The 26,145-nt window shown below is 44.7% G+C and overlaps 1 protein-coding gene across 1 annotated transcript in view; it reads left to right on the top strand.

Moving 5' to 3' along the window:
- Positions 1-23,989, top strand: part of KIRREL1 (kirre like nephrin family adhesion molecule 1) — an 82,626-nt gene extending 58,637 nt beyond the window's left edge. The window contains exons 10-15 of the mRNA XM_063947764.1: positions 3,143-3,243; positions 5,819-6,017; positions 6,116-6,223; positions 8,452-8,591; positions 13,057-13,131; positions 15,948-23,989. Of these exons, the coding sequence (XP_063803834.1) occupies positions 3,143-3,243; positions 5,819-6,017; positions 6,116-6,223; positions 8,452-8,591; positions 13,057-13,131; positions 15,948-16,418 (1,094 nt within the window). The 3' untranslated portion in view covers positions 16,419-23,989. The remainder of the gene's footprint in view (positions 1-3,142; positions 3,244-5,818; positions 6,018-6,115; positions 6,224-8,451; positions 8,592-13,056; positions 13,132-15,947) is intronic.
- Positions 23,990-26,145: the final 2,156 nt, after the last annotated feature.

Here is a 26,145-nt window from a genome sequence, read left to right as displayed (position 1 = left end):
AGTCTGTCTGCCCGAAGACAAGTTTAAAGGGACCTTCTCATCAAAGAGTTTGTTCAGAAATCAAAGATTATACTCCCAATAGCAGACAGAACTCACATTCCTGATAAGCATGAACCAACCCCGCTCTCTCTCATATATACTGTATACATAGCCCAGCGTAGAGTTTCATGCAACTCGCCCTTAGATGCTTAAGCTATTCGCCTGAATGCTGAGATGTACAGATCTCTGTGGCCGCAGTGCCCCCTGGGTCCATACGCTTATTGGGGGTCATACCGAGTTGATCGTAGCTGTGCAAAATTTTGCACAGCTACGATCATCTTTCCTGACATGCGGGGGGGGGGGGGGGGGGGGACGCCCAGCACGGGGCTACTCCGCCCCGCATGTCAGTCCGGCCCCCCTCGCAGAAGTGCAAAGGCATCGCACAGTGGCGATGCCTTTGCACTTCAGGAGTAACTCCCGGCCGGCGCAGCTTTAGTGCGCTGGCCGGGAGCTACTCCTTGCTCCCTGGCCCGCAACAGCTGCGTATGACGTCACGCAGCCGCTGCGGCCCACCCCTCCCGTTCGGTCACACCTGCGCTGGCCGCACCGCGCCTACGAAACGTCCGACGTTTCACCTCCCGCCCATCGATCGCTTCTGCCTGTCAATCAGGCAGAGGCGATCGCTATCTTGCTACGGCCTTCGGCCGTCCCGCATGCGCAGGCGCACTACGGCGCATGCGCAGCAGGGACCCGTTCGCCCTGCTGCGTTAAAACGCAGCGAGCGAACGGGTCGGAATGACCCTCATTGTGACAACCTTTATCATCATCAGGGAGAACTTGCTTATACTTGGAGCAAAACATTCGCCTGAAATAATATCTTTTATCTCCCCCGCGCGTGCTCCCGATGTCATTACTCACCCTTATGCCAATGGGCCTAATTCAGGTCTGATCGCAACAGCAAATTTGTTAGCAAATGATCAAAACCATGGGGGTCATTCCGAGTTGATCGCTCGCTAGCTAGTTTTAGCAGCCGTGCAAACGCTATGCCGCCGCCCACTGGGGAGTGTATTTTAGCTTAGCAGAAGTGTGAACGCATGTGCAGCCGAGCTCTGCAAAAACAGTTTGTGCAGTTTCTAATTAGCTCTGAACCTACTCAGCGCTTGCGATCACTTTAGTCTATTCGTGTCCGGATTTGACGTCATACACCCGCCCTGCCACGCCTGTGTTTTTTCAGACACACCTGCGTTTTTGCAAACCCTCCCTGAAAACGGTCAGTTGACACCCAGAATCGCCCCATTTCTGTCAATCTTCTTGCGGCCGTCAGTGCGACTGAAAACTAGGCTAGAACCTGTGCAATACAACAAATGTCTTTGTACCCGTACGTCGCGTGTGCGGTGCATACGCATGCGCAGAAATGCCGATTTTTTTTTGCCTGATCGCTACGCTGCGAACAACGGCAGCTAGCGATCAACTCGGAATGACCCCCTATGTGCACTGCAGGTGGGGCGGAAGTAACATGCAGAGAGAGTTAGATTTGGGTGGGGTGTGTTAAAACTGAAATCTAAATTGCAGTGTAAAAATAAAGCAGCCAGTATTTACCCTGCACAGAAACAAAATAACCCACCCAAATCTAACTCTCTCTGCACATGTTACATCTGCCTCCCCTGCAGTGCACATAGGGGGTAATTTAGACCTGATCGCTAGGGTGCGTTTTTTGCATCCCTGCGATCAGGTAGTCGCCGCCTAGAAGGGGAAGGGGAATCGCTCTGCAGGTGTGCGTTCACATTGTGCAGGAGAGCTGTACAAATAGAAGTGTGTGCAGTCTCTGCACAGCCCAGGACTTACTCAGCCGCTGCGATGATCGGGGCCGGAGCTGACATCACGACTCCTCCCACAAAATGCCGGGTCCCTCCTGCGTTTTTCCAGACACTCCCTGAGAACAGTCAGTTGCCACCCTCAAACGCCCTCTTCCTGTCAATCTTCTTGCGATCACCGGTGCAATCGCATTTTTCACACCATCCCGTTGCTTCCCGGTGCTGCGGGCCTTCGAGCCTGCGCATTGCGGTGCATATGCATGCGCAGTTCAGACCCGATCGCCCGCTGTGTGAAAACGCACGGCAGCAATCAGGTCAGAGTTAGCCCCCTGGTTTTACCCATTAGTCTAACAAATGTGCTGCTGCGATCAGATCAGTATATGGACTATTTTACAGCTGCTTTGCAAGGTTTCCACTGTGGGGGAGATGTATCAAATGGGTGTGGGATGATAGATAGACAGTGTCTAGTTAGACAGTCAACAGATAGACACCACATGTTACAGACATTAGATCGACAGGGTCAAAGGGTCGACATGAAAATGGTCGACACAAAAAAGGTAGACAACTTTTTGTTGTTGTTGCATTTTTGTGATTTGAGTGGATAATTTTGTCATCTGGGACCCCCAATTGTAGAAAGGCATCCCCTCGCGGGGCTCGCTTCACTTTGGGCTCGGTGGTTCGCCACAAGGTTTATAACCAGCTCTATGCCGACATGGATAGAGAAGGTATGACATAGTCCAAAAACATGTAAAAAACAAACAAAACCTGTCTACCTTTTTTTAAGTCGACCATTTTCATGTCTATCTTTTGACCCTGTTGACCTTTTGTACTGTCTACCTTTTTCATGTCGACCTTTTCACTGTGTCGGCCTAATGCCTGTCTAACATATGGTGTCTATCTATTGACTGTCTAACTAGACACTGTCTATCTATCATCCGGATACCGTATCAATCCTTTGAGAGAGAGAAAGTGGAAAGGTTTGGCCCACAGCAACTCTATTTCTCTCAAAGTTGATGCATCTCCCCCTATTTCTCATTGCTGACGCAGAAGCCGGTTTCAGGGTGGAGTCAGAGCCATGGGTTTATGCTGTCACATACAGTTACTACGGTTATAGGTCTATAGAGAGCGGGTGCTGCTATTACAGTATGACCAGCGAGTTCTGATGTCATCGCGTCAGCGTCTGTCTAGTGTATTATAAGGCTATAAATGATTGGGTCCGGACGCCCGCTCTCAGATTACAGCCCTGTGCTACAGTATGGTCACATAGCGCCTCAATCTAGGTTTGGCATCATAGAAATTCCAGAGACCCCCCCCATCCCCCACCACTAACCATTTCTTCTCTCTCTAAGGTCCTCCGATGATCACCAGCGAGGGAGTACAGTACGCCGTGCGAGGCGGATCTGGGAAAGTCGAGTGTTTCATTGGGAGCACCCCGCCTCCGGACCGCATTGTGAGTAATACTGCCGGCGATGTCACCGTACAGAGAGTAAAGCGCATCACATAGTAGTGGCCGCCATGTTGTGTGTCAGTGCGGCCTATCCTACTTTTATAGGTCATCGCCTTGTCAGTGACTTTCTGTTGTGCTGCATATAGTAAATGTAGGCCATATTCGATTGCTGGGGTGGGGGGGAGTACGGGGGCTGGTGGGGTGGGCAGTAACGATGTTCAGCTGCGCTCATCTTGAGAATTACGGAACAGAACCATGACAGGTTTTCCTGCACCGCCCTACCGTATCTGCGATGCTGGTGGCCGGGAAATTCTGGAATGCTGTCATCTAGTGGCCACCAACTGAATTGCCCCCTTAGAGCGTTATCAGCAATGAGCTGCTTGCACCATCTATAACTAGGTTACAGACTGACAGTGCCGGCCAGCTGGGCTGTGTTACATATAAGCCGGCTATTGGCTGCTTTATATGTGCTGTAAGAAAGACATATCGCTGCGCGGAACGTGATGCCCTTATTATTGCTTATTAGCGGATAGTGTGGTCTACCGGCCTGGCGTGAACTCTTATCATCCCCTATGTGATCATTACAGCCCTGACCACCCTAGAAGAAAAGCAATATATAGCAATGATTCCTTTTATATGCTTAGCTGGACTGATGAATGATTATTCCAATAATCACTTATTGCTGAGCAGACACTGCCCAGCGAACATCAATCACAGGCTGGTAACCTCTGGCGCCACCTCTTTGTCTCTCTTGGTACTGCAATGGCAATCTCCTCCTTGGGAGCTTAGGGAGAAATAGCTTTGTCACTTTGAAATTGGCCGAGGCTTTAAATTAGGTGGCAATTTGATGGAATAAGTGATAGGGGTGTACAGGGCGCTTGTAAACAGATTAGGGGTGGGGGGGCCAGGAGCATTTCGGGAGCCCGGCTTGGATAAAACCAGCGGCCAGTCTCACCTCTCCAGATATATATGTCTTTCTGTATTAATTAAAGTGCAGATTTGTGCATCGGCCCCAGATGCTTGGCTGCAGAGTCCCGGGGGAGACGCGTTCTCCAAACAGCATCCACTGCGGCTGAAATCATTTTGTCACGGCTTACAAAATGAAGTGTTTAGCAGAGGAAGCGACTGAGGAGAATTCATTACATGCTTCTCAGCGCTGTGGCTTGTCTAGTTAACCCTTCCAGGACCGCAGCGTTCTGCCGAGAGCCTTTCAGCCACAGTTTCATTTAGGGATAGCCAACCTGCGGCTACTCAGCTGTCGTTACACTATACATCCAAGTACGATCTGCCGCCAGGCGTATTTTTATAAATCATCTTATGGTGTTTAATGGATTACGTTTGGATATATGCAACAAAAATAGTATTTCAACTTGTTTTAAAGAGATGCATATGGTCTTAGAAGTAGCCGGACATTACTATTAATTGTTATTTATTAATTAATGTTATAAATAAAATCCATGTTTGTTAGGAAATTTATTAAGAGCGGGCGACTGCTGCTTTAGACGGCTGGAGGAGGGGGGGGTCTGCCATTGTTCGCGTTCAGAGGATCGCGATCCCACGTACAAATTAGCAAGATGGATGGCTTCTAGGGACTGCATCAGCTGCAGCCCCAAGAAGCTGGTAAGGGTTGCTGTAATAGAAGGGGAGTGGCTTCCCACGGGAAGTGCTCTCTTCTACCGCAGTCCAGACACCTCCCATAGGGACTGCCTGTCCATCATTTTATTAGCAAGCGGCACTTCCAATGGGTAGTCACTGCCATTGCTAGGCAGTACGTATGGTATGGCTGATGAATTTTACTGGGGGCTGCATCCTAGGTGATATCTGCCACTGCACATTGCTGAGGGTCATAAACATCTGTGTCGAACATGACACTATTTTGCACTTATAGAGGCTGATGCTTCTATGGCACTTGGTATATTATGCAAATCGCACCTGAAAGGGGGGAGGGGGGGGGGGGGGGGCGATTACGGTCAAATCTGCATGAGCCAATAGTCTGTTTTGCTATTCTGTGACCATAAAACCACATATCCACTTGCAGAGTAGCTTTCATTGTGCAGTCTTGCTTAGAAATGCTCATTATTTATGAGTGCTTGCAATTTAGGAGGCAGCCACTCTGATTTCCTAGTAAGCCTCTGACGAGGTGTCTTGCCTGCTCTCGCTGTAGGCAGTGAATGACGCTTCGCTACCCCAGCTGATAACGTATACCTAGCTCAGTTTAGAGTCTGGAATTCATTGAGATATTAATTTTTATGTGTAACTTGATGGCAATAGCTAAGAAGCCGCGCTAGTGCTGCTGATTACAGTGAATGTGCAGATTTGCCCCCTCCCTTCTCAGAGCCAGTAGCTGCTCTCTGCGGGGAAAGGGGGGTGGGGGTGGGGGGGGGAGATCTGGTGATCATGTGACCCACAAGTACCACATTCCTACAAGTTACTATATGTTGCATTGAGCGATGAGCAGCAATATTAATGATGGATTCCGGAGTCTCAGGCTCTCTGTATGTGACATAACCGCCCACTATTATTACCGTAATGTGTCAATGCTTTCAGTATGTGATGATTGATTCCCTTTAAACTTTAGGCCTGGGCGTGGAAGGAAAAATTCCTGGAAACTGGAACCATGGACCGGTATACAGTGGAACGGACCAAAACAGACAGCGGCGTACGCTCCATCCTGACCATCAACAATGTGGTGGAGACCGATTTCCAGACCAGCTACAACTGCACCGCATGGAACACCTTTGGCTCGGGAACAGCCATCATCAAGCTGGTAGAGGAAGGTAGGGGCTGGCGACCACCCTTCTCTCCGACATGACGGCAATCACAGCCAGCAGCAAGGGCACACACCTTACCCCATGTTTCCTTTGTCCTTTCCCAGAAGTTGTGCCGGTGGGGATCATTGCCGGGACGACTATTGCAGCGGGAATCCTGGTCATCGCCTTCTTTGTCTTCTTCATTTTCTTCCTCTACCGACGTCGTAAAGGCAGTGAGTACCGGGAGGCGCGAGAGAGACGGCAGCTTTCCCAGTGGAGCCAATTAAGGCTCTACGTCGTGCATTGTGATAAGGGATGTATCCAGTGAGTGCACAACTGTGCCGCTGATAAACAGCCCGTCACACAGAGCCTGCTAATGCGTCGTGCCAAGCACCACAGAACACACAACAGCCACAATTTATCCTGTCACTCCTGAACAGCCCCAATTAGTAGTATTAGAGTGATTAGTGGTTCTGTCTAATTAGGTAGCGATAGACAACGTGGTGGGTGCTTGTACTCCCCGGGCACGAGAGAGGGGTCTATTGCAGGCAGTAAGGCACAGTTATGTTGTATTGTCATGTTACATGCATGCATTTGTCCCAATGCACCAGGCGGATTGGCAGGCCCAGATAGCCGCATCTGTAAATGCGACAAAGGGGCGGATTCAGAAATGTACGCAAATGGCGAACGTGTGCGCAGCGGCTGAGCGGAAATATGCAAATGTCGCAACCGCCTGGATTTGTCTAGAGACGCCCACCAGTGGCTTTGCTAATCCCAACAGCATCGGTCGCAGATCAGTGAGTTATGGAAGTTTTCAGTAGCCCTATGGGAGCGCAGTATGGCTGCAGGAAATAAGATACCGGAGATCTTGCAGCTGCCTACAGGATCGCAGTCGCAATCTCAAACACGCAGCCAAAACGGTCACGACACACCTGCATTTTTGGCAGCACTCCGTTACCTCCCCCAAACGCTCCCTGACTGCCAATCGCTTTGCGAATAAGTATTCTTTAAAACCGCCACTGCAAGACCATTGCGGCACGTGCTCAGTGCGACTCGGGAACATGCGCAGACCGCTGATAAACTGCATAAAAATCAGGTTTGTGTACATCTCTGATTCAGGCCAAAGTCTGCAGAAAAGAAGGTGGGCAGATTGGGGCAGGGCAGATTTCTTGCTCAGTGCGGACGCTTAAGCACCAACACACAGAAACCAAGCGCGTTTGTTTCAGTAGATAAAGTGGTGGATACGGAACATATATAGTACTGTGCACTGCTTTCTTCTCTCCATAAAAGTCCATTTCCCAATACGTTGGAGGTTGCGGCAATCGGAATACTTTTAGTGTGACGCGTTTTGCACTTATGGGATTCTAGATGCGGTGTAAGCGACGCAATATAAATATACAGGCACACAAACATGACACATATAATAAACATAATCACGGCCACAATTCATTTCAGGCATTAGAAGCTAAACTAAGCAAATCATTCAGTAGAAAAAAACAGAAGTGCTTCCATTAATAAAGTGTTACTAGGTTGTTGCATTTGTAGGTGGATCACCACTGCTAGGTGCAGATTGATTTTCCTGATGGCAGTTCCAAGGCCATTCCATTGAAATGGACTTGAAGGACAAATATGTCCATCTGCACAGAAAATACCCATTTGGAACTCTGTTTCCCGTAGTGTATTAAGAAAGAGCCTCTGGGAATACCTCCAGAACCAGGCTGAAGCAATAGACGCCCCGTACTACCTGGGGCATCAGGAAATACACAAATCATCTAAGTAGGCGTTCTCTCTCATTATTGAGTCCACATACAAATGAAAGGCTGATCCCGGTTCATAGAATAAGATAAGAACCACTTGGCCCATCTAGTCTGCCCATGTATACACACTTACACACTAGGGTTCATTTTTTGTTGGGAGCCAATTAACCTTCCAGTATATTTTTGGATTGTGGGAGGAAACCGGAGTACCCATAGGAAACCCACGTGGGCATGGGGAGAACATACAAACTCCCCACATTTAGGTCAACGGTGGAAATTGAACCCATGACCTCTGCTGTGAGGCAATAATGCTAACCGTTTCGACACACTGCACCCATTTTTAAAATACTCACCCCTCCGGAGTCCAGCACCGGCATCCGCAGCGCTACTAGAACACAGTGAAAATGGCTCAGCTGACATTTTCACGGAGTTATGCGCAGTAGAGAAATCACAGGGAAAATGTCCGCCGCGCCATTTTCCCTGAGATCTACGCATGCGCAATAGAGTCTGACCCCTCTAGTGCTCAGACTCTATAGCGCTCCGGGCAGAGAGGAGGGGGCCCGAAAGAAGGAGGCTGAACACGGGCCTCCTCTTCTCTTAAAACGCCCCTGGTCCTACATATACAACTATACTGTAACCTTAGCCTCCCCCAAGTTACATCACAGGCATCCCCTTTCATCCAGTAATAAACGCTGTCTCTCTAGGTCGCAAAGATGTCACACTGAGGAAACTCGATATCAAAGTGGAGACGGTCAATCGTGAGCCCCTGACCATGCACCCAGACAGAGAGGAGGACACATCAAGTGTTTCCACCGCCACGCGGGTTATGAAGGCCATCTATTCGGTAAGGAATCCGGTGTATAAATGACAGCATGTGTTTCACGTACGTTTCACCAACTGCCCTTTAATGAAACAAGATTCCAAAGTTCTTGTTAGGCACGAAGGGGGCAACTGACTTAGCGGCTCGGCCGTGATGTGCTGTTCCAGAGCGACATGTCGCAGCCAGCCACAGTGCTACTTTTTCCTTACACCCCCTAGTGGCGAGCAGGTAACGAAGCGATGTTGAGCCTACCGTATATGGCAGATATGGGGCACAGCTGCGGAATGTTTGGCGCCACATCGCCGCTAAAGGACCTGACCCTTTGTATCCTTAATCATATGCACATTTTATGACCTTGAAGGTCACTTCCCTGGTGCTGTTTATGCTGATCATCGGCTCTACGCTGTGTCTCGCCATATTTTTTGTAGCATACTATATGTGCCATTTGCTGATCTCCTGCAATCCTTCCTATCACGCTGTGATACGTGTTGGCTTTACGCCTATGTGACTTCACCCTGTGATACTATACTGTATGTACCAATAACCCTTTATGACTCCTTCTCCATTTTAATGGACATTATTTTATTTTTGTAATAATAATATTTAATAATATTTTTATCTAATAAAAATGTCATAATTAAATAATAATTAAATAAACAAAAAATGAATAATGGGGGGAAAAACATATTTTTGGGGAGTTACCTAGGGCCTCTTTCATCTACTTTACCAGTGTCATCACTGGGATTCATCGGAAATGTGCAATGGGTCATAGAGGGTTAAAAGAAAATCCCATCTGCAACAGGACACCACAACCATAACGTTTTGTACTTAGATAAATGAATACTGTGCTAATAGAACAGTGCAAAGTATATTTTTCTGGGTGCATGTGAATGTAAGCCAAGGCTTCTGATATACAGTACGACCTGCAATTAAATGTTTTTGAGCCTTTGTGCATGATTCTGAGTCAGACGCCTCCGTGGAAAGGAAAGAGTACAATGCTGCGGCCGTATGATTCAGAATCAGGCTATTTACCTCTATTTAGGTTTTTTTCTGAAACTGCAATTTATTACGATTAGAAATAATTATTAAAAACATCCCCTTTAAAAGCTTAACCGGCCCTGGACCACTGAGCCCAGTCTGGCACTAGAAAATCTGAGGAAAGTGGCGTGGGGTCCCCCCGTATTTCCAGTCACCAGCACCGGCTGAACAAGCCGGGGGGGGGGGGGGGGGGGGGGAGTAAAGCCCTGGACACGCTAGGCGATTTTGTAAGCGATATCGCTAATTTTTACCCTCCTAAGAGGTATTGTTTACAATATCGCTTAGTGTGTATGCTGCTGACGACGGCCGATGCGCGCAACTGAGGGTCGTTAATGACTCCCTCTGTCGTCTGTATATGCAGCTGAATCTGGCGATATCGTCAGATGCGGCATGACACCACTGTGCGATATCGCAGTGTGTATGCACACTATCGGCGGCCCGGCCCGGGAGGGGAAGCACTAGGCGATATCACTCCTCGAGCAAATGGCATAGTGTGTACAGGCCTTTACGACAAACTGGTCTGCAAGGTTCATCAGGAGGCAGACCACTTTATTGGGAGGGGGGGCTACCCAGTTTCCAAGAAATCCCCAATTTGGAGGAGGATAATGTGATGAGTGGGAGACCTCAAGATGTGTGTCTCTCTGCTATGGTGTAAGCTCCCTGGCTGGTTCTGATAGAATGGGGGGATCCCATACCAGTTTTCCCCTTGATTTTCCAGGACCAGACCAGACTCAGAGGTTCGGGACTTTTAGGGGGGGGGGGGGGGGGGGTGGAACCCTATGCAGGTTTTTTTTTATTTTTAACTAATAACTATTGACCCTAAGATCATAGTGATGTGTGCAGTGCTTCTACCACACTCGCCTGTCACAGGCAGGTCTGTGTTTTGGGCGGCTGCCCCTCGATTTTGAGGTCAGTTTTTGGCCGGTTCAAAAACTGACCTTTAGTAAATGTGAGGATTCTGTAGCATCCTGTGGAAAGATGTCTATGTTTTTCCGATATTCGATTTTGGTTGAACATTTTTTATTTGATTTTTCAGTCGGTTTTGCCTTTAGTAGATTTCTGATTTGCAAAATTGCCAAAATTTAAAATTCAACAAAAATAAAAAAATAATCGAGCTTTAGTAAATGTATATACTCTACTATATATATATATATATATATATATATACCGATACAACCCGGCACTCAAAGGGACAGCGTCACCCTCATATAACTTACTGGGGTGCCCTCCATGAAATAATCAATCCCCAATGCATACAAGAAAGCAGAGGCGGCACTCCCAGCGTTTTTAAAGTGCAAAAAAATCTTTAGTCAAGAACGACGTTTCGGGGGGTCTCACCCCGTCATCAGGATCCTGATGACGGGGTGAGACCCCCCGAAACGTCGTTCTTGACTAAAGATTTTTTTGCACTTTAAAAACGCTGGGAGTGCCGCCTCTGCTTTCTTGTATATATATATATATATATATATATGGGAAAAGGGGGGGATAGGGGTATCAGCGACTGGCAGTGTCTAATATATAAATATAAAAATGAAGAATGTTACCGGATACGGTTTATATATAAAAAGACATAATATTTATTTATACAATTTAAGACATGATATTGGGTAAAAATATGGAGAATAAAAAATATAAAAATATTTTTCCCCCCCTTTAAAAATACAAGGTGCAAATAGAAATGGCTATGTGCAAATTAGCTAGAACCCAGGATAAAAGTTCATAGATCTAAAAACTTCAAATATAAAAACTGATATATATGGAAACACTCTTATTTATAGCAGCAATGATTATGAGTAATTGGCTGTGACATCACTTCCTGTTCCTGCTATAAATAAGAGTGTTTCCACACTGGTCCTTCACCCCTTGATGAAGTCTGAAGGACGAAACGCGTTGGGTGTACCTCTGCTGACTCTCCATCTCTAAAGATAAGCAACACTCCCTTATCTTAAAAACATATATATCAGTTTTTATATTTGAAGTTTTTAGATCTATGAACTTTTATCCTGGGTTCTAGCTAATTTGCACATAGCCATTTCTATTTGCACCTTGTATTTTTAAAGGGGGAAAAAAATATTTTTATATTTTTTATTCTCCATATTTTTACCCAATATCATGTCTTAAATTGTATAAATAAATATTATGTCTTTTTATATATAAACCGTATCCGGTAACATTCTTCATTTTTATATTTATATATTAGACACTGCCAGTCGCTGATACCCCTATCCCCCCCTTTTCCCAAACTTTTGAACTCTTGAGGCAGCTTATCCCTGCCCAATATTTAGGGGCTAGCTGACACCTTATATTTATAAAGGAGTGTCTTTGATTAAAGTATTTTACTGTACTAATTTATCTACTCATACCCACCGGTGGCGCCGTACCCCCACTGCTCGAACCAATATATATATATATATATATATATAATGTTATTCCTATCAGTCCCTGCCTCACTGGAGCTTACAGTCTAATTTCCCTAACATACATGCACAGAACCCAAGTTACCCACCAGTATGTGTTTGGAGTGTGGGAAGATACTGAAGCACCCGGAGAAAACCCACGCAAACGCGGGGGAGAACATACAAATCACACACAAGGGCCATGTTCGGTAATTGAACTCATGGGGGTATATGTACTAATGATGGGTTTTTCATAGCCGCAAATTCTCTGCAGCTTTGTGGGCTGGATGTAAGACTAACAGTAACACACAAAGAACAAATACTTTAAGATTTTGGGCAATATTCAATTAGTGACTACATTTTCGACAGGGCGGAAAGACGGAATTTTCCGCCGATAATCGGCAGTTTTCGACACTTCACTATTCAATTGAAACTGTCGAAAATGCAGAAATGTTGAAAAACACACGGATGAGCAGAATCTCAGCTCATCCATGTGTTTTCGACCCCGCCGCTTTCGATAACGGGTCCGATTTCGACCATTCATTTTCGCTCTTAAGAGGGGATGAAAATGAAAGGTCGGAATCAGCGGGGAAATTAGTGGAAATAGCCCACAATAATTGAATACCCCCCTTTGCGTGTATTACTATTGGCCTTTTCAATCCAGCCCTCAAAGCTGCCAAGAAACAACCATTTGGAAAGCCGATCTGTAGTAAGTTTATCCCATGACCTCAGTACTGTGAGGCTGCAATGCTAACCACTACGCCACCATGTTTATTTAATGAAATATGAGTTTGTGCGGAGCCATAGCTGTTTGCACTCATCACTTATTTTAATACATTGTATTTAACATCTCATGTTCAATACAATGTCTATGAAAAGTTTATATGTTCTCCCTGTGGATTTAAGAGATTTAAGTGGGCCTGCCACGGCCCGAAAACACACTGTTTAGTGGTTTTTATCTCGATTGCCCCTAGACTTGTTAGGATTTACAAAATGTAATTCTGTTTATGCTACAATCAGCTGGTAAAATGCCTCATACCAATTCTTACTTTCAGTCTTTCAAGGACGACGTGGACTTGAAGCAAGACCTGCGTTGTGACACCATTGACAGAGAAGAGTACGAGCTGAAGGTGCGGCACCCGTCCCTTTTCAACCCATACAAATAAATATGTAATGCAGATGATGCTCTTGCAGGATGTCTAGCAGCCCCCAAGGCCTGCAGAGACGCGCGTCGGTGTAGCATTGGCTAGATGATTCTGGCAGGAGCCGCAAATGGCCTCATTAGGTTCATTAGACTGAAAGGATCTAGACACACTTTATTAAGCATGAGCGCCTTGTTTGGCATGCAAGATTACCACGAGTTGTGTAATAATTGTGAACTGTGTAAACTATTTGTTCTATGTGTGTGTAATACCTCTCCCTTTCTCTTCCTCTGTACCTTGGAGAGTGAAGCAAACACTACTATACAGTTGCATACTTTCAGGCATTAGACAGTATTACGGTTCCGTTTCGGTTGTGACTTAGAAATGCTTTGGTGAAGACGTTCCGGCATCCCGATTACACTTCTGTGAAGTTAGGGGAGATGGTGGCAACAGATTGTTGCAGGTGTAACCAGGAGAAATTTTGAAGGCTGGAGTTATGGGACATGGAGAATCTCTGCCTTGTAGGACACGATCCCTCATGTGAACATTGAACAGAATCAGGAGAAGTTCAGTTATTGTGATGGACCGTACACTGGAAACACCTTCCCGGATACGATGTGGACATTGTATCCAGGCTTGAGAGCAACTTTGTGGACTGTGGCTCCAAGCGGTTTGAGGTGGCCTTCATGGTTACCAATCCTTCATGTGGATTTACAAAATTCTTTACAACTGGACATTAAGGACGCAGATTTACTACTATGGATTGGTCAGACCCTGCTTCTATTTACCGCTCTTGGAGCTTTGTTGAGACTTCATGTAACCATCAGTGCCAAAACTTGGGTCTAGTCAAAGACATGGAATGTACACGATTTACAATGAAATGAAGCTGGTAGCAACTCAAACCTTTTTTTATTTTATTTCTAGTCCATAAACATCAGTGTCCTCTAAATCCGTGACTGGTTAATTAAAGTTTCCTTTGAGGGAATTATAAATCCATTTTCATTTCCTGTGGAAAAAAAGGATGGGGGAGAAAATAGCATGACTGAGATCTAATCTGTTTCATTTTTTTTTTAATGTTTCTAAATAGGCTTGGCTAGCCCTGGTTCAGACAACGGAGAGAGATTGTAGGCCTGATTCCGAGTTGCGTGCAAGTCGGATGCATTTTTCCTCGGAAAGAAATGCGGTTCTTCGACTGCATTCAGAATGGGCCGCGTCTATGCGGCAGCACATCCCCTGTCCATCCGCTTGTGAAAGTAACCGACAGCCCTATTCCTAGTGCAAAGGTTCTGTCTAGGAGCTGACGATCTGAGTGTACACTCCACTCTTCATACAGGTCGTAATTTCGCTCACACACCCACAATAGACCCTCAGAACACTGTCTTTACGCAAACGCCAAGTCACACCCTCTTCTACCGCCAATGTAGATATATACGGCTAAATCATACATAGCGGGCTATTTAACAAGCCTTGGATGGAGATAAAGTACCAGCCAATCAGCTCCTAGCTGCCATGTCATAGGCTGTGTTTGAAAAATGACAATTAGGAGCTGATTGGCTGGTACTTTATCTCCATCCATTTTATCTCCGTCCACAGTTTAGTAAATAGACCCCATTGTTGCGTATGATCGACTTGTACACTTAAGCTTTGAGAAAACTTTGTACTTTGTCCATGCTTCTAACAGTGCATTGAAAGTTTGCTTTTATTGCTCCCCCCAGGGTAGTGTACTGTGTAATTAATGAGCGCTCCCTGACAACCCCACTATATTTATTGTATGTTGCATCAAAACTGGTGAAAAGTTGCAGGCAATGACCAAATGAATCCAAGTTGAAGCAAGCGCTTGTAAGAAATGAAACATGCTTTTACCAGGCTTCAATCAATCACATTAAGCAACTGATATATAAAGCCAAGTCTGCCAGCAAGTTTACCGATTGTCAGCTCAGGGGACAATACAAACTGCCACGCAAGTTGGCTATAACCCCACTGGCGCTGCGTGCACAGAACTACATGCGGGTATCACCGTATGCTATTACATGTCTATGCACCGCACCGTTCAATTGTTCACATTACTGTAATATCGCACATTTCCACCGGCTCTATCCTTGGTGCAAGAACTCTGTCTGACACCCAGTAGAGCCTGCAATTCCTCCTACATGCCCACGTCACGCCCTCACTCTTATCAGCCCAGGTACGCCCACCCAGTGGAGACGTGACTGAGATGCGTACGACTCGGGAGTCACCAGTCGCTACGCATAGCTAAAAATAGTCAAGAACAGTCCCCAAACGGACTTGCACGCAACTCAGAATTGTCATTGTCTGGACAGCCATTTATTAGAGCGGGAGAAGTAATGATGATTTGCGCTCTCACTCATTCTGGCCTCCGTCGCTCAGTAGGTGATGGGAGACACCAAATGTAATCATTATACATACATTTTTCTTATGCTCTCATGACTTTGATGAGTAGATTTCAAGCGTTATTTTATTTGTCATTTTTTAACTTTGTGATCAGTAGACATCAGCAATGAGCTGCCATGTTTTATAACCTGAAGCGTATGTTTATTTATGTCTGTAGTTTAAATTATTATTATTTTTTTTTAAGTAAGTCTTTAATAAATGTATGCATCTGTATAGTGGTTTTTGCTTCACTGTGTATTTAAACACACATATATAGGTGTAAACATATAGATCGGTGTTCAGTACATTCCTCAAAGTCACATCCATCAATTCTTCCTTTCTAATTCTATCCTTTTCTTTTCCTTAATTCTCTCATCATACCCAACATTGATCACGCTACTCTTCTTTCCTAGGATCCAACCAATGGCTATTACAATGTCCGGGCTCATGACGACAGGCCGAACTCCCGAACTGTGTTGTATGCAGATTACCGCAACCCTGGACCGGCGCGTTTCGATGCTCGCCCTTCATCTCGTCTTTCTCACTCCAGTGGTTATGCCCAACTGAACACTTATAGTAGGGCTCCTACTTCCGATTATAGTACAGACCCAACGCCAACAGTAACATCAGCCGCAACAGATACCACCAGTCAACTGTCCTATGATAATTATGATAAGTTTGGGACTCATGGTTTCTCAGCAAACACTGGCTACCCAACATACCGGCTTGGCTACACGCAGCCAACCACAACAGCTATGGATCGGGGGCCATTTGATACTTTTGACCCAGTTGGGAAATTCACAGGTGCCACCCGATTCTCATACACTTCCCAACATTCCGACTATGGACAGAGATTTCAGCAACGGATGCAGACGCACGTCTGAGGACTGTCGACAAAAACTGGTGGGAAGGGGGAAGAGCAGAGTGGAGGACACTTTTCGGTTAAATCCTCTCTGACATGACATCAAAAGACGAGATAGGACTCCTGGAGGAGTTGCGGTCGCCTACCGTGTCTTCTGATACTCAGGGACCTTATTGTCTTGATCTCAGAAGTCCCCGAGGATCCAGTTGAAGTTGCCCGACCATGAAAAGTCTTGAGGCTTTGATATGGAATAAGATGCCAAACAGAAGGCTGGCCTTTTAAGCACCTGATCATTCCTTGAACACCACTCATTTTGCCATCTGGTGTATGGCAAATGGTATGACTTAAGAGTCTTGGTACCAGTGAAGCTTTTCTTTCCACCAATACTTTCATGAGCCCCTATAGTCTCCAGGGGGGCACATTCCTGCTTTTTATTACTCTCCCTAGATGTTACGGAGGTTGTTGCATCACTGCTAAATAACATCTGGTCTTACCCTAGTAGAGTCTTTCGAAGGTATACATTCTTGCTTTCCTGCTGCCGGAAGAGAGGGAAGGGACATTGCCATGTGTGGTCATCACTGATCTGGTTTCACAGCAGGTTTCATGATTCCGACACACAAGCAGCCATTATGGTAACTGCCAGGAATCCAGGAATCCGCAAAATAAATTGGGGAATCTTCATATTTGCATCGTCATTTTATAAACTCCATGTATGGTGAATACTCATCTAATTATTTGCTTCAGTAACATAAGGATTTATTACCAAGTGCTGAGCTTTAATACACTTTACGTTCAATGTGTCAAATTACCGAGCACTTCTTAGTAAATAGCTCCGCCCCTGTTCAAATTGTACTTTATGGAAAACGTATGCTATCCCATCCTTACTGCATTGTTCTGCAAATGTTTATTTTATTCTTTTATGTTTTCCCAGTAGGCTTATAACATTGGGCTTCAGAAGACAATTACCGGTGATAACGTTTCCAAGTCTCCAGCATTGCCCTTTGATTGAGAAAATGAATTAGGGGTGATGGTGGTGAACCAGTGTTATGTTCCAATACAGATGCGTCCGACATGGACCTTTAGGTGGTGGGCAGAAGATTGCTCAGTGTAGACAATCATTGATAACAGAGGCAACTGGTATTGGGGAAGGGAGGGGGGGAGGATTGTAAGACATTGAGGTTAAAAGTACAGATGCGATCCAGCTCTAAAACGCTGAATCAAAAGGCCATGGATCGCCAACTGAGCTATAATACATATGGAATAGGTCATATATACAGTATTGCACATAAAGCTACGACCCATGTCATTTTTTTAATTATTTATCATTTAAAGGGCTGAGTATATATCACAGCAGAATTTAAGTCCAGGGTAAGGAACATTTAGTTTATACACTGGTGCTCATTTCAGACTTCCTGCCCATTAAGCAATATATTCTGTACCCTTTTTCTTTATACCAATATTTTGGTTTCATATTGCAGCTAACACAAATACCTTTTAGTTTATTGTTGTGGTGTGGTCTGTGATGCCACCATTTTGTTTCTGCACGCCACGAGTGGTGTAACTGTACTTAAGTGGACGCTGAAGTTGGTTTCTTTCCAAGCAAATGTTCAATCGGGGTCTGTAAGTTAATGTAGGGGAGCAGCAAATGTTCAACGGGGTTACCGGTATAGAGCATTCAAACATTTATACATGGCCTCAAAAAGGGACACCACGATTTATATATAAAAAACGAGGAGAACCATTAACTGGGCTTACTCATTCCATATGTCCGCATGAAACAGTAACAGGGTCATCGGTGTTGTCAAGAGGCACTCTGTTTACTATGTGGCCAACCGGTTTGTAGCCAAGTTTGGTAGTGATCTCCGATGTAGGGGAATTTCCTGGATCATCTGCCGCCACTTTCCTTTTTATTGTGATACTGTACATTATGCGGATGGAAAATAGGGATCGAATGGTTCCAAAAGGAAAGTTGACCTTGGTGTCCAGTCACTACCTCCCCTCCATCTCTATTCCATCCAACTATTCCTCTTGGTACCTGGCACGGTTTATTCTGTGCCCAATACAACCAGTTCATTGTTACTCTTGTGCCTTAACACTTTTTATTGTTAAGGGTTACTATTATTATAATTTTTTTGTAAGAAACCATAAAAAAAACAAAAAACTGTAAGAAAACATGAAAAAAAAAAAAGACTTGTATTTGCTAAGATTTTTTAAGGCATGGTACTTTATATTATTCCTATGGGATTCACAATGTAAACTAAGAGTACATTTTTTTCCTATGATGAGTCCGCCCTGGTCCTAGTCTGTATTTGGGGATACGGAACCCTGTCACCTTACTGTGGCTCATCCTTGGCTGCGTCAGCGAACGGCCCTCGTTGCAGCACATTACTGATGTAGGACATTAAATGATGTAGACAAACGCCACTTGTAAATGGTAACGATGGCCTATGACGAACCCGTGCTAATTACCTGGGTAATTGTAGTCGCTGTAAACGCTCAATGTATTGATGCCGCATTTAGATTTAGGGGTAGATCTACCAAAGCTTTTAAAATTGAAAAGCAACCAATCAGGTTCCAGTTATCATTTCTCTATTGCATCCTAGAAAATGACAGACAGAATATGATTCGTTGCTACGGGCAACATCTCCACTTGTGTGTTTTAGAATCTTTAGTACATCTATCCCCTGTTGTTAATAATATCTGAGAATCACCCTAGAATTTTAAATACATGGTACAGTTATGTGAACTATTGCTGCTTTTATCTTCACGGAAGGAACAATCCCATTTTTACACTCTTGATAGATTATAATCTATTAATTTTCATGTTTTGCCAAAGCAATCCAATATACAACATGTAACCAAATCGGTATCCGGATGATAGGTCGACAGTAATAAGGTCAACAGTCAATAGTTTTAGGGCAAATATCGTCCGGGATTCAATTTCCGGGATTGGAAGCGCCAATCCCGGGTATTAAGGGATCAGGCGGCCCATTAATGCCGGGCCGACGCTCAACGCTGCCCGGCTCCCTCCTTTCCCTGCGCAGCGTGACCTATGACTGTGAGGTCACGCTGCAGAGCCACCCGCCTGATGGGAAGCCGGTCGTCACCCGCCGCTGAGTGTGGAGGAAGATTGCCACCTACCCGGAGGCGGACGGACACTTTAAAAAAGTCAATCCCGGTTATCTCGGGATTGACCATTTTTCAATCTCGATCCCACCCTAATATCTATGGTCAAACCAGGAAAAGGTCAACATGAAGGGTTTTTTTTACAAATGTTTTTGATTTTCAACTTTTTCATACTTTACCATCCACGTGGACTACGATTGGGAATAGTAACCTGTGCCGAGCGCAGCGGTAGTGGAACGATGCACTTTGCCCGCAGCATGCCAGGGGACGCGGTGCACTAATTGGGGTTCATGGTTATTTTACGGAGAAAACGACATCAAATTTTTTTTTAATTTTTTTTTATAAACTTATGTTGACCTTTTTTCGTGTTGACCTTTAGGGGTCGATCTAGAGACTGTTGAGCTTTTTCAGGTCGACCCATTGATCCATAACCAACCAAATCGTATGTTCTACTGTATCAGGGGGATTTCCGCTGTTCTGAAATAACCTTACAGAATATTAGCGGCTCCATAAAAGCCGTGTAGAGCCCAGCGTCTAGAAGTATTAGAATTATTGGAGTAGACCTGTACCAGTTTCCTACCAATCTGTACAGAATTGAATTTTTGTTGGTTTCTTTTTTACAATGTCATCCAAATTTCTCTTTTGTACGAAATCTGTTCTTTTTGCAAACAGAGACTCGTAGGCAATCATTTTTGTACAGTCCGTGTGTAAATATACATATATATTTTTTATATACCTTGTAAAACGTGAAAAGCGCATACACAAGTGTTATCAGTATTATATTCTATTATTATTTTTTTTCATGAGCACTCGACGTTTCTTGAGATTTTTGGTTTTCAAGAAGAATTTTTATTTTTGAATTCGCTGTATTGTGTTCTTTTAACGAGCTTGGCTGATGTAAAAAAAAAAATTGCATTTTCATTTTAATATATTGTGTCACTGGTTGTTCTGACATCTCATCATCTGCAACTGGGGTTGTCGTTTAAAGGATATAATATGTATTAAAAGAATGGCGAGTGATTAAAAGGGAACTCAACATATCTTGTTTTCACTCATATTCACAAATTCTAACCTATCTACTTATGAGCTGGAGATTTCAGCAGACATGTATCATTTTCAATTGGAAAATATATCCGTCGCATCTCTCCTCCCCATTAAACCCAGACACCAATATTGATTAAAATAAATAAATCTTTATTGAAACAATATTGTTGCACTCCGTTAACCCTTTCCAGGATCTTAATGAAAAGTTTAATATGTTGAAAAGAGAGAATTCTTAGCAATATAATTCATTAATTTTTTTTTTTTTAAAAAGGCCAAAGTTTTGACACTATTTATTGTCTTCTTGTGAAATGTTGGATAGTGCCCAGTACCCACAAGTATCAATATTGCTATTTAAATCTCGCAATAGATGGAAATGACACCTGTAGGCTATAATGTATCGCGTTAAATTATTTGCATGGGGGGAAGCCTCCGGCGGCAAGACATGGCAAATCTTGCCGCCGATCGGGGTTTTAACCTTTTAATAAATAGTTTAAAATTGAAGATTGTTACAACACTGCACTGATGCTTTTGTTATTCGTATACTTTATCAAAGAAGGGTGTATCCATGGCCGAACTGGCCCACAGGGGGTAACCCCCGGTGGGCCCCACCCCCCTCCTCTAAGAATCAGGTTCCATACTGTGTTACTGTGATATGTTACATTATACTGCACAGGAATATAGGCGATGTAGTCAACCATCGGTTACTGTACATCTCTGAATCAGGCCCCTTAGATCTGTCCAGAATCCTCCTCCCACCCCAACAAGATTCAGGGCTTAGTTAGCCCAGAACTTTTATATTTCACGGACGCAATAGAAAGCAGATCTTCGAAATCTGTGCGTGTCGGTCTTTTCCTCCAAAGCCACTTATCCCACGGAGCCTCTGACTAGACTAAACTTGCCATTTCAGGTCATCAAAACCTATTCCGCGTCCCCCCGAGGGGGAGCTCTGTGACATTGAGGGATCGTCTGGAGAAAATTGCACTGATACCGGCTTCCGACGGAATCTTTCTATAGCTTATTACATTCTGCCTAATGTGTATTTAGTGCAGGATTCTAATTACAGAGCTGAGGAACAGGCCCCCGGGAAATCTCTAGGCTGCAATTGGCAATAAATGGTCAGCATTTCTCTAGCTGTCCATAAAACCAGCCTCAGCTGTAAGCACGAACGGCTTTGTCTCCGTGCTAGGAACTTTCCAGTTCAGTTAGCACGTATACAGTGTAGGCAGGGGTGTACGTCGGCAAGCAAATAGGATTCGCTTTTTAACGGCAGGATTTTACAAAACACTTATTTAGAATATGCCTGTCACTTCGCAAAAGATGGCGGTAATTAAGACACTGAAACCATTGGATATTTCAATAGCGATAACTCGGGAGTAAGACGAGCTGTGTTGCATAGGGGGAGATTTAGCAAATATTGGAGAGAAAGTGGAGAGAGGTAAAGCACCGACCAATCAGCTCCAAACTGTCATTTTTCTAGCACAGCCTGTAACATGGCAGTAAGTGCTGATTGGTTGGTACCCTTTCCCTCTCCAAGATTTGCTAACCCCCCCCCCCCCCTTGTCCTAACTACTCAACTGTTCTTAATGCAAACTCTTGCAGATCCTTGTACATGATGATGACAGTTGGTCAGTACCAGGGTGGGATCGTCCATCAGGCAACCAAGGTTTCAGCCTTGGGTCCAGCGCAGCTTACTCGAATACGTTTTATGCATGTCTTTCTGTTGATGTTGTTGTTGCTTTACAAGCAGAGGTGGTGAGGGGGCCCAACCAGAATCTTTCCTAGAGGTCATGTGACCTGGCTGGTTCTTTGCTGCTGGTAAAGAAAGGGGGTGGGGTTCCTACCTCTCCGTTATACATGGGAGGTGTCTGACTACACCGAGGTCCTAGCCATTATACAGAGAATGCAAGTCTCACTATACCTGCTAGACATGTCCGTCTTCAGGCAGTTTTATCTTCTAAGTCAAATTGTTTCTGTGATGTAAAAACACCAGTTGTACATTAAATATGACGGTGTCTCCATAGCAACTTTGGGGGTAATTCAGATCTGATCGCTAGGCAGCGATTTTTGCGCTGCTGCGTTCTGATAGTCGCCGCCTACAGGGGGAGGATATTTTAGCTGTGCAAGTGTGCGATCACATGTGTAGCCGAGCTGTACAAACTGATCTTGTGCAGTCTCCGCGCAGCCCAGGACTTACTCAGCCGCTGCGATCACATCAGGCTGTTTGGGTCCGGATTTGACATCAGACTCCAACCCAGTAAACGCCCGGACACGCCTGCGTTTTTCCAACCACTCCCAGAAAATGGTCAGTTGCCACCCACAGACGGCTTCTTCCTGTCAACCTCCTTGCGAACGCCCGTGCGAATAGATCCTTCGCATAGACCCGTCGCTGACCGGCGATCCGCTTTGCAGCTGTCCGTCGCGCCTGCGTATTGCCGTGCATACGCATGCGCAGTTTGTATCTGATCGCCCGCTGTGTATAAACGCACAGCAGCGACCAGGTCTGAATGACCCCCTTTGTCGTCTCAAACAGCAACACAATGAAACAACATTGCTTGGAAGATACGGTTATCTACAGGGCAGCAGTGCACTACCACCTTATCATATGTCAAATTCCATTAATCAAAAGTGCCGTTGTGTCCTCATACACTGAGAGCCTTTACGCAATACAGCGCGAGACGCCCGGCGCTACTGCGAAGCGTACCGTACTTTAGGATCGCAGCATCAGAGAAAAGCCACTCACAGTGTACCAGGGGCGCCAGGCTGCGGCTGTAACCACGCGGGAATTGGTGTAACACACGTACAGAGACGCTGACATCGGAGCACTTATTACACAGACTCATTTGCACAAGCGCCGCAAGCCCAAGTGGCCAGTGTAAGCTAGCAATGCAGTTCTGTTGCTTCTAGTTGTATGCGAATAAGAGGCACTTTATCAGTGACAAAGACACTAAACGTATCCGAGTAGCACTAAACCCCCAGGTGCAACGACGGGGACTCTTTGTCCCAACTTGAGCCACAGTGTATAAAGACACATCTGTATATAGAGCCAATGTGACTCAGTGGTGCTAGAGCATTACAGCATCTCTCCCGCGCCAGGCATCGTCATGTGACCTATTATTTTCAGATGAGTGAAAATGCAAATATGACGGGGAGGCAGGGTGTGTACTACAGAGTTCACCCCCAGTAGACTCACTGCTGTCAGCACTAGCATACAGGCAGTGACAGCATCGACAGGAACATACTGCAGAATCGGAGAAATGTTTTTTCCACTTGCCACTTGTTTAATGTTCACATCTGTTCCATTCCTTTTTTTTTTTTTTTTTTTATATTATGTACTATATTTTTTAGTCTTAAACACAATATGATCTATATTTAATTTTTTTATATATATAAATATATATAAAAATAAATGTTACAAGGAATGGTGTTATGTTTCAGTTATTTGGAGTTTTTGATGTTCAAAAATGTCATGTGTTACACGATTTCGCCACCAGGGGTCACTGCATTATGACAGACCAGCGGTTCCCAACCTTTTTTCTCTCCCGTACCCCTCGTCTCATAAATCCCGCCCACCCATCCGTCCACGCCAGAAAAGTTTGTTTTTGTTTGGTAGTAATGATCTTAGGTTAGCTATTGTTATCATAAGGATCCTTTCTTGATCCGCAAAACCCCAATGTTGTTGCATATATAGATGGTACTGCATATCTCAAAAGCAAAAATAAATAATCTAGCGGCAGCGACCTATAATATCTGTGCGCACTTACATAGAATTCTGAACAAGGCACCCAGCAATTTGCTTTCAATCCAGGAGTGGATATGTTTTAGTGGGGACGCCGGGGGCTCCTTCCTCCAGCCGCGGCTCCGTGACCCGGCGTCCTCCAAGCGCAACAGCGCATTCGCCAGGGTGGCGCTGAAGAGAGGCTTCTTCCGCCATTACCGGCATTATTTTAAAGTACCCTCGACCAATCTGCCATGTACCCCCGGGGTACACGTACCAGGGGTTGGGAACCGCTGTGATAGACACATGTCAGTCATTTGGGAAGACTTATGCTGCTGTCCTAATGTTTGCAATTGCATCCAGTATGAGGAACAAAGGAAGTAGTACTGTGCAGTTACCTGTGTATACAAATACTGGACATTACATTCACCAAGCCAGGGCAAGAGAAAGAGTGCTAAATAGGAACAAATATTGAGTATTACAAGTAATATATGAAACTAGAGAAGTTGTACTGTGCAGCTCTATATTATAGTGCGGTATAATAGTTACCATGCTTTACTTCCAATATCTAAAACTACAAAACGTTGCGCTGCAGCTCCCATACATACAAAGCAGGATAATAAATTGCACATTGCATCCAGTCTACAAAACAAGGGAGGTGATACTGTGCACTTGTCCATGTATATAGAAAATAAGATCAGCTACTGATAATGATGTCCAGCATAAGGTAGGTGAGGGTGGTACTGTACAGAGGACCAACCATAAAGCATAAGATCAGCTACTGATAATGATGTCCAGCATAAGGTAGGTGAGGGTGGTACTGTACAGAGGACCAACCATAAAGCATAAGATCAGCTACTGATAATGATGTCCAGCATAAGGTAGGTGAGGGTGGTACTGTACAGAGGACCAACCATAAAGCATAAGATCAGCTACTGATAATGATGTCCAGCATAAAGTAGGTGAGGGTGGTACTGTGCAGCTGATCATACATAAAGCATAATATCAGATACTGATATTGATGTCCAGCATAAAGTAGGTGAGGGTGGTACTGTGCAGCTGATCATACATAAAGCACAATATCAGATAATGATAATGATGTCCAGCATAAGGTAGGTGAGGGTGGTACTGTACAGCTGATCATACATAAAGCATAATATCAGATACTGATATTGATGTCCAGCATAAAGTAGGTGAGGGTGGTACTGTGCAGCTGATCATACATAAAGCATAATATCAGATACTGATAATGATGTCCAGCATAAGGTAGGTGAGGGTGGTACTGTACTGCTGATCATACATAAAGCATAATATCAGATACTAATAATGATGTCCAGCATAAGGTAGGTGAGGGTGGTACTGTACAGCTGATCATACATAAAGCATAATATCAGATACTGATAATGATGTCCAGCATAAGGTAGGTGAGGGTGGTACTGTACAGCTGATCATACATAAAGCATAATATCAGATACTGATAATGATGTCCAGCATAAGGTAGGTGAGGGTGGTACTGTACAGCTGATCATACATAAAGCACAATATCAGATACTGATAATGATGTCCAGCATAATGTAGGTGAGGGTGGTACTGTACAGCTGATCATACATAAAGCATAATATCAGATACTGATAATGATGTCCAGCATAAGGTAGGTGAGGGTGGTACTGTACAGCTGATCATACATAAAGCATAATATCAGATACTGATAATGATGTCCAGCATAAGGTAGGTGAGGGTGGTACTGTACAGCTGATCATACATAAAGCATAATATCAGATACTGATAATGATGTCCAGCATAAGGTAGGTGAGGGTGGTACTGTACAGCTGATCATACATAAAGCACAATATCAGATACTGAT

The sequence above is a fragment of the Pseudophryne corroboree genome, chromosome 12 (assembly GCF_028390025.1).
Source record: "Pseudophryne corroboree isolate aPseCor3 chromosome 12, aPseCor3.hap2, whole genome shotgun sequence".
In the NCBI taxonomy this organism is placed as follows: Eukaryota; Metazoa; Chordata; class Amphibia; order Anura; family Myobatrachidae; genus Pseudophryne; species Pseudophryne corroboree.
Note: the sequence above shows the minus strand (reverse complement) of the source record. Positions and strands in the feature narration are given on the sequence as shown.